The sequence below is a fragment of the Octopus bimaculoides genome, chromosome 9, assembly GCF_001194135.2.
Source record: "Octopus bimaculoides isolate UCB-OBI-ISO-001 chromosome 9, ASM119413v2, whole genome shotgun sequence".
NCBI lineage: Eukaryota > Metazoa > Mollusca > Cephalopoda > Octopoda > Octopodidae > Octopus > Octopus bimaculoides.
Window position 1 is genome coordinate 22152215 of NC_068989.1, and position 9485 is coordinate 22161699.

Sequence of the window (9485 nt, forward strand, 5' to 3'; positions counted from 1 at the left end):
GCTAACTACTTGATAAATTATTATAAAGATTTTATCCTATATTTAAATTGTAAATTTAACCAGAATTTATTCAGTGCTGAATTTTATTCTGAATGAAAATGTGTGCCGAGATACAATTTGAAAAGCCCGCCTCTTACAAGGATATATAAGTGTGAACAATTTCTATGTACTATGCTGGATACATGTTCGTCTGGTATGTTGATTTTTGTGTATTTTTTATATGTCTTGACTATGCTTGCACTGACGATTAAAAAAGTGAATTTTGTGCACTAATTATGAAATCATATGATATGCAGCTAAGTCTGGTTTTAAAAGGCTCGCTTCGAGAGTTGCATTCCCTCGCGTTACTCATTTAAATAAGTAGAGGCTCCTTTTGAAGGCAAGGATTTTAGTTGTACATTTATGTGGAAGGAGTATTGTGTAGTGATTTGTATCTTGATGTTGTTGAAGAAAGAATTGGTTATTTAACCCCTAAAGTTTATCAGCAGACACTAATGACCACTCTCTTCAAATTGGAATATCTGCTAATGAATTGTTAAAGGTGTTGAGTTTACAGCTGTCTGCTACTAAACATGTTACCAACCATTTAACTAAGAATTTCCTGGAGCTGGTCTGATTCAGCTTGACGGAGAAAGATTAATTAATGTGTCATTTTGACAGTGTTTGAACTTTGGGGTCCAACTCTAACTTTAGTTTTTATAGCTACTCTGATTCTGTTGCCTACACTTTCTATAGTGGTGGCATAAAATGTGTGACCCGCTTGCAATTTCTGATCATAGCTCTTCCTTTCCTTTAGACTGTGATATATATTTGAAAACTTGTCTTCTATCACCTGTAGCTGAGAGGACTGACTAGTCTTTGAATTCTTTTATTTAACCCTTTAGCATTTAGACCAACCATATCAGGCCCAAATATTTTACATTTCTTATGTTTAAACTGGCCAGATTTGGCCTTTTTATACCTACCCTACAATGTCATTTTAAAAAATATATAATCACATCATTGAAATCTGAAGCTATGAGATAATGCATAATTAATAGAAAACAATGTGAATAAAAAAATATTACATTTGACTGTGTAATATGAGTACTAAAGTGTTGAATGTTCATTTACTTTTGAGTTAGTCAAGATGGGGTTGGGGTCAGTGCCTACAAGAAAATAGGCAAAGAAGCCATTGCAAATATAGCCATTTACCAACCAGTCAACTGTCTGTGCATAGACATAAGCAGTTAGCCACTGAGAGCCCCACCTGAGCCCTGCAGGAGGCCATCAGTTGACGAGTAAAAGCATCCACTAACTTTGAAATGGAAACCTTGTCCCTGGATGCAGTTTTAGCAATGCATGTGCAGTTGCTGGTAAATAGTACTTTTCTAATCTTAATTTTTCTTCTCTTTCCAGGTCTCCTCCTCTATAATGAGACACAGAATGCAGCAGACTTATTTTCCAAAATCTAATTTATCATCAGTAATTTATGAGGAAAGAAGCACCAGTTGACTTAGTTAATGACCAATGAATTCTCCATAAATATTGATCCAATGCCAAAATGGATGGAAACTTATTTGTTCCTACTTTGAAAGACTTGATTTTTCTATCTTTTTAACCATTCTGCCTCCATTCTCTGTTTGGAATATGAGAAAATCTAATAACGTCAAACCATTGCTAATGGTCTTTGGTCTTCTTTTAAATTATTTTCTCTTGGCTGTCTTGGAATATATTGTTCTTCAAAATTTATATATTGTATGGTACTTTGAAATGGCCAAAGCAAAATTTTAGAAACAATGTGAAGATTTATTTGTGTTGCTCACTTCTTTTTATGTCTAACATTGTGGCTTTTATATGGTTGTCTGAAATATCAAGTATTGAAGCATCTGAGAATGATTCGGTCCACTTTTACTGGTGCTAAACATTCCTGCTGCACATATGGAAGAAATGTGACTGTTACCGTTAATTGACTAACTTGGAGAAATTTCATTCAACTCCTGTTGTAACTAATTTAAAAAACAGAGAAATATATAGTCTGATCAATAAGTATGCGGACTGTTGCTATAGTAACAAAGCTAAAGCACAGAGAGTGAAGTCACTTGGCACAAATTGACCTTGAATTCTGTTGTGTATGTATACTAAGTTTTAACATTCTTGCTCACTTCCGCTGTTTACAGCAGTGCTTGGAAGAAAGGTGTGTAGTGTGAGCTAGAATGTTAAAACTTAGTGCACATGCACAGCAGAGTTCAAGGTTTATCTGTGCCAAGCGGTTTCACTCTGTGTGTTTTAGCTTCGTTACTATGGCAACAGTCCCAATACTTATTGATCAGACATTGTAAATTTGCCATAAATGGTAGGATGCTGATCTAAAAACCATGTGTGAATCAAGTTTCACAGAATTCCTTGTCTTTTAATTGAATCCCTTTACCTTCTGAGATTGGATTCTACCAAGGTCAGCTTTGCTTTTCATTCTTCCGATGTTGATATAATCAATTACAACTCCCATTCTCACTCACAAAAAGTGTACTTTTTTACATTTTAATTAACATGTACATTTAGTCCATACTCAACTTTCATCGATATTTGCACCCTATATCATGTTCAAAACAAGTCAATATTTATAAACTGAATTATTTTAATTGTATAATTTCACTGACAAATTTTTCTTGTTGATTATTATCCCAATTTAAATTTAAAATTTTGTTACAATGTTTTTTTTTTATTTGTTGTTTTATTCTTTTTTTTATTAATTGTTTACTAATATCAGCAATGCTTTTAAATTCCTATACGTAGAACATTTGAAGGACTTTGGTTCAGGCATTTTAATTTTATTTATTACTTCATAAGATTTGTGTGACCAAAAAGTACACAGTTTCTTTATATATACATTACTAACAAAAGGTCTTAAGACCATCCTGAAATATTAATGTCCAGCTTCATGCAGGATTTAGATCATAAAATTCCAAAATAACAACTATATACTTTTTCAATATGTTATTTAGCTGCACAGTACTAAAACAATCAGAAATTTGATTCTTCAAAGTGACCTTTCAGTAAAATGGCTACTGACATTTAGTAGTTACAATTTCCTTGTTGAGTGTGGCAGAACCTGAAAATAATCTGACGTTTTGCTGTTGCAGTTCGTGTTGCATACAAATGGCACAGATGTCACTGAAACATTTACTTTAACTTTTGAGGTGGGACAGGCCGGAAGTAGAACTGTTGAATATACAGAAAAAGGAATAGATGAGAATTCCAAGCAGTATCTAATGTAAAGCAGGGTATAAAAGAACAAGTCTTTGTTAACTGAATCCTTCTGTCTTGCGGATTTAACATCTCTGTTAGAAAGGATGTTGAAGCTGCAAAAAACTTGCTTTGGAACCTTTTTGGCTGAATCTCATAAAAAAATTCTATCACTATTTTTAGGCACAGACTTTGCTGTGTGGTTGAAAAGCTTGCTTCAGAAACATGGTCTTGGGTTCATCCCACTGTGTGGCTTTTGGGTCTTCTGCTAGTCCTAGGCTGATGAAAGCCTTGCGAATGGATATGGTAGATGGACTGAAAAAAGCCCATGGTATATATATATATATAGTGCAAGAGAGTTAGGGGTTGAGGATTCAATCCACTAAGGGATAGTATCTATCCAACTGGGAGGGTACCCAATTATTGTTACACTAGTGTTATACCAAGTGTAATAAGTGGGTGTGGGTAAAAGGGGGTTATTTTACCCTAAATTTATATACCGCATATTCTCCTCCATTTTCTTATTGCTATATATATATATATATACACACTCACACGTGTGTTTGTCTCCCATCAAAGCTTAACGACTTGTGTTGGTTTGTTCATGTTTCCATAACTTCACAGTTTGTTGAAGGTAACTGACAGAATAAGTACTAGGATTTAAGAAAATAAGTCCTGTAGTCAATTTATTTGACTAAAACACATCAAGGCAGTGCCCCAGCGTGGCCACAGTCCAATGACTGAAATGGGTAAAAGATAAAATGTGTATTTTGATAATTGTTTTTGTTGTTTTACATGTACTGGTTTGTTTGAGACTGCTTTCTAACAAAACAATATGGATGTGATACGATCTGTTTGAATCTGTGTAGTCTTCCTGTAGGCATGAAAGCATGTAAATTGAAGCACGAGTCAGCTGGAGAAAAAAATATGCAGAAGGGAACACTTACAGTATTATCTGGTGTGCAAAGAAATGTTGATTCAAACATCCAGTTACAGGTGTCACCTTATTAAATTTTATTTACTATATAAACCTTGTTCCGTTTATTTGAAATTAGCCTCATAAACCATCAGCAGTGAACTTCCAAATCACTGTCAATGATAGTCAGATGGGGCCAAATCAGGAAAATTCAGAGTGATCAACTAGTTCAAAGTCACAGTCATGCACAGCAGCCATTGAAACCAAGGACTTGTGTGCTGGAGCATTGTCTTTGCGAAATAAGTTCCTCTTCATTAGTTTTTCTGATTGTTTGGTCTTGATAGACTTTCATCAGCAAGTTGGCATAGTATTCTTCATTGATGATGTGACCCTTTTGAAGTTAGTCAATAGACAACACCATGCCTTTTGCATCTCCCAAAAGTCAGGCCATCACTTCCCTTGCAAATGAAACGATCCTGGCCTTCTCTGGAGCAGGTGAGGTGTGTTTCCACTACATTGAGCAGGTGAGGTGTGTTTCCAGTACATTTGAGTCTCTGGCTCAAAGTGGTGAAACCAACACTCTTCCTGTGTTAGGAAACATTCAAGGAAGCCAACTGGATCAGCCTCAGATTTTTCAGTGATGTGATCAGGTGTCAGAAGCTGTGACACCCACTGAGCAGAAACCTTTGTCATCAATTTTATTGTGCAGAATATTCTCAACTCTCTCACGGGATATACAAACAGCATTGGGTATTTGATTTATAGTCAATCGCCTGTCATCTATCACCATGAACGTTTTCTTTAATGGTGGCAGTTGCAGGACGTCTAGACCCTGGCTCATCTTCAAGACTCTCCTTTCCCATCCTGAATTCAGCTGTCCATTTTTACACAGTTGATAAAGCTAGAGTATCATCCCCTAATGTAGCAACCATGTCAACTTGAATATCCTTGGAGGCATTTGATTACATGACGATGCCATATATTTTGTCGATTTTCATGAGAAGTCGCTACTAGTTACTCTTGAAGTCTTCTTTGAATAGTCAGAGGTGAGTCTAATAACTATGCAGTTATTAATAAGAAGTGTTGAAATTAATGCATACAAGGTTTCATAGCTCTAGCATCACTCCTTCATTGTTAACCTATGAACTTTTTAGCCAACCCTTGTGGGCGCGGCATGTCCACCGCCAACTATTTCAAGAGTGTAATGAGTGCTTTTTACGTGCCACCACCATGGGCGCCAGTTACGTGACACCGGCATCGGCCACAACTACGATTTCACTCGGCTTTAGTCTATTCAAGCACGGCATATCGCCAAAGGTCTCTCACTTATCACCTCTGTGAGACGCAACGTTCGAAAGGTGCTTTTTACACACCACTGTTACGAGACACCGGCATCGGCCACGACTACAGTTTCACTTGGCTTGACGGGTCTTCTCAAGCACAGTCTATCGTCAAAGGTCTTGGTCACTTGTCATTGCCTCCGTGAGGCCCAACGTTCAATGATCGTGCTTCACTACCTCGCCCCATGTCTTCCTGAGTCTACCTCTTCCTCAGGCTTCCTTCACAGAGATCAACACTTTTTTTACACAGCTCTCCTCGTCCATGCGCATCACTTGATCATATCAGCGCAGTCATATCTGATGCCCCTCATGTTCAGCTTTTCTCTCAAGACGCTTACAATGTTGTACATGCGCACTGACATTGCATTTCCAACGAAACATACTAGCTTCATTTCTTTCAAGCCTACGCATGTCCTTGGCAGTCACAGCCCATATTTCACTGCCGTGTAGCATGGCTGTTCGCACATAGGTTTCATACAGTCTACCTTTCACTTTGACGGAGAGGCCCTTTGTTACCTAGAGAAGGAGCTCTGAACTTTGCCCAGCCTACTTTTATTTTTGCAGCTACGCTCTCGGAGCATCCACCTCCACTAATAATTTCGTCACCTAGATAACAGAAGTCATCAACTACTAGCTTCCTCCACTGGCATTTGATAAAGTCTATTTTCTGTACGTTTTTAGTGTTTACTGTACCTGTGCACTTTCCACACGTAAAAACTAATTTCCCTGTTAACTTTCCTCTGATATTGCTGCACCTCTTATGTGTCCATAGCTTACACCGAGTACATCTTATAGAGTTTCTACCGACGCTTTTTCTACATATCGAGCAAGACAATGTACCTGAAGGAAATTGTGATTTGTCCGCTTTCCTACTTAGTGAGACTGGTTTTTGCTTAATTAACTCCAAGGCTCTTGCTTCCATACCCGAAATAACGTCTTCAGTTCTGGAAGTGATTCGGTTATAAGAGCTAAGTCATCAGTATAGAGGAGCTCCCAGGGGCAGCCCGTCCTCTGTTATTACCTGGAGGACTATGATGAACAAGAGAGGGTTAAGGACTGATCAAACTTTTTTATTTGTTGATTAACAAGTCTACCATCGTTTTCATGTTGAGAATTCTCAGCAATTATCATACCTACCACATGGGATATTGGTATTCGTCTCCATCTTGGATTAGAATGCAACAAAGCTTCACGAGACTGCGGAATTTTGATGAAAGAAAATAATATACAGATCAGGGAATTCAACTCTTAATTGTTATCTCCCTTGCATTAGTTCTAGCCTGAAAGACCACAGCCAATTTTACGAAAAGATCCAACTGTAGATCAAAGCGAAATAGGTATCATTAGCAAATCTATGTTAGACGACATCGTACGACACATCAGAGCCCCTTCAAATGGACGCAATGGACATATAACAGCGCAACAAAGGATTATTCTTCTGTGGCAAGAGAAAAGTGATTTATTTATCAACGTCTAAAAAACCCACCTTGAGCACTTTCCTCTTCACTGTCCAGTGTCCTGGGGCAGAAACAACATAAGCAACTCCTGTGCACCAGGTCTTTCTGATGTTTGGCCATCTTTCAGAAGACATCCAACTCTGGATGTCAATGTCAATTGTGCTAAAGTCCCCGTCCCATCGTATAGTCACTGCCAAAGGAGATGTGCTTTTACAACTTCTCACCTCAGTATGTTGGATCAAAGAAGTATCATGTAGTTTTGGGTTAAGTAACTTATATGATTACTGCTTTCCCAGATAAACACCACAATTCCCAATCAAAACAGGAATTGTAGGCTAAATGATGAGGCAACTAGCTATCGTTACAGCATTATGTGCGCCAAAATTCATCCAGCACTCAACAAACTGTCATAATCGGAAACATCTGCGCTCTTATCGGAATTGTGCTCCGAACTAGCGTTGGACCTGGGATATAGTGTTTCAATGTTAAGATTCAGAGCAAACTCTACGTTCTTGTATTGCAGTGATTGATCGCAAGTATAAAGAAATGTTACATCCGTAAATCGGGTCTCGATGATTCCTCAAAGGGATCAGACCTTGTGAGCCATAGGTTTGCAGAGTTTACAAAGAAGTTTGAAGATGATTGTTGAAGTATTTTCGACGTTGTCATACTTCAAAGCAATCCATTCAGTGAGTGAAAACGCGTGGCTTAGTGGTTAGAGTATCCAGGTCACGATCATAAGGTCATAAAGTCGTGAGTTCGATTCCCGGTAGCATATTGTGTCCTTAGGCAAGACACTTTATTTCTCTTTGCTTCAATCCACTCAGTTGGTAAAAATGAGTTGTATGCTGAATCTCCTTGAGAACTACGTTAAAGGTACGCGTGTCTGTAGAGTGCTCAGCCACTTGCACGTTAATTTCACGAGCAGGCTGTTCCGTTGATCGGATCAACAAAGAACCCTCGTCGGACAGCCAAGCAAGCCATTCGGTGAATACTGAAATAAAGGCAACAGTCAATATCTTAATGGATTTCATAATCAAAGTAATTGGAGACAATTAAGAGACTTCTGTGTTTGAGAAAAAGGCGTATATAATCCGCTTGTAAGTCTAGGTCTCCTATAATAATACCACATCTTCAATGCGACATACATATCCATTTCATTTATTCAAGGATAAAGCATTGATCTTGAAATAATGATTAAAACAAGAAAATAGATTAGAAGAAATAACAGAGATGACCATGTAGAGACAGGAAAACTTGTACATATAGTTAGAGGTATGTCGGGTCAAGTCCATTAACGTTAGAGCTGACAAATGGTGCTGTAATACTAAATAGTAGTAGGTGGATGACTGTCAACACATTTTGGCTACACCATTCGACAATAACTAGAATGCGTTAAGAGTCAAACGACATTTCTGTACTTTTAGCTAACTTTGTTTTTAAATCCCGCGTGGCTTCGAGACACCAGTTTTCGAATGTTGATTTCAAATTTTGGCAGTTTCGGGGTAAGTCGATTACATCGACCCCAATGTCTAACTTGGTACTTATTTTATGGACCCCTAAAGGATGAAATGCAAAGTCGACTTCTGCGGAATTTGAACTCAGACCGAAAAAGACAGGCGAAATGTCGTTAAGCATTTTTCCCCGGCGTGCTGATGTTACTGCCAGCTCTCCGCTTTCTGCTTTTCTAATATTGAGGATGGTTGAAAATATGCCCAATCAGGGGTTTCTTTTGAGGTCTTTGCTTGAATCGTTGGTCTCCAAGTTCCCTAGTGGCTTTGTGCTACTCTGTACGAGATTTAGTATGGAGGGTTTCTAGAGTCGGATAGAAGGCTACCAGAGATTGAGAGGGTTGTTTCATGAATGGCTGTGGATACTTAATTATATTGTTAATAGAAGATAAAATAAATGGTAAGACAGAAAAAGAATACCCAGAAGTAGGTAAGTGAATAATAACAAGAATTGGACAGACTCAAAACCCTAAAGCCTAAACACCGGGTGTGCGTATTTTTTACCTTCGCCGACAGTTGTTAAGGAAGATTTTCTACGGTTGGATGCCTTTCCTGTCGCCAGATCTCATCTGTTTCTAAGCAAAGTAATGCTTCCCCAGGGCCAGACATATTCAAGAATTATTAGCCTTTGTCAGAGCGATGTATAATCTTATTTCGTATTTACCAGACTTGTGTGTGCGCGTTTATGTACACACATTTGTGATGGTATTCTTCTCAAAGTATTCAGTTCAGTCCGAGTGTATGGTGGAAAAAAAAAATTGCCCAAGCTACCACGCAGTGGAATCGAACATGGAACCACATAGTTACGAAGCAAACATCTTAACCACACACCCATGTTTGGCAGCTTTTAGACCTTAAATTTTGTATGAATTGTAATTTTATTTAAACTTAATGTACGCCAAAGTGTTACTCCAAATAATCGCTAAAGCGAAACTGGGACCTCATTCCAGATCCCAGTTTGAACCGAAGTCTAAGAAATTCAGATCGTGGGCCACAAGGACACAAAAAACTTTAGATTCTAATCTTGCTCACTACG

General features: G+C 38.1%; 1 protein-coding gene across 2 annotated transcripts in view; it reads left to right on the forward strand.

Annotated features, from left to right (window-relative positions):
* LOC106868029 (uncharacterized) overlaps positions 1 to 4218 on the forward strand; it is a 14965-nt gene extending 10747 nt beyond the window's left edge. The window contains exon 5 of one of the 2 annotated variants that reach the window (XR_001409211.2): positions 1399 to 4218. Coding sequence is in view for 1 of the 2 variants with exons in the window: in XM_014913129.2 (XP_014768615.1) it covers positions 1399 to 1414 (16 nt within the window). In the remaining variant the exon portion in view is untranslated. The remainder of the gene's footprint in view (positions 1 to 1398) is intronic. The other variant, XM_014913129.2, reaches the window with a different exon arrangement.
* Positions 4219 to 9485: the final 5267 nt, after the last annotated feature.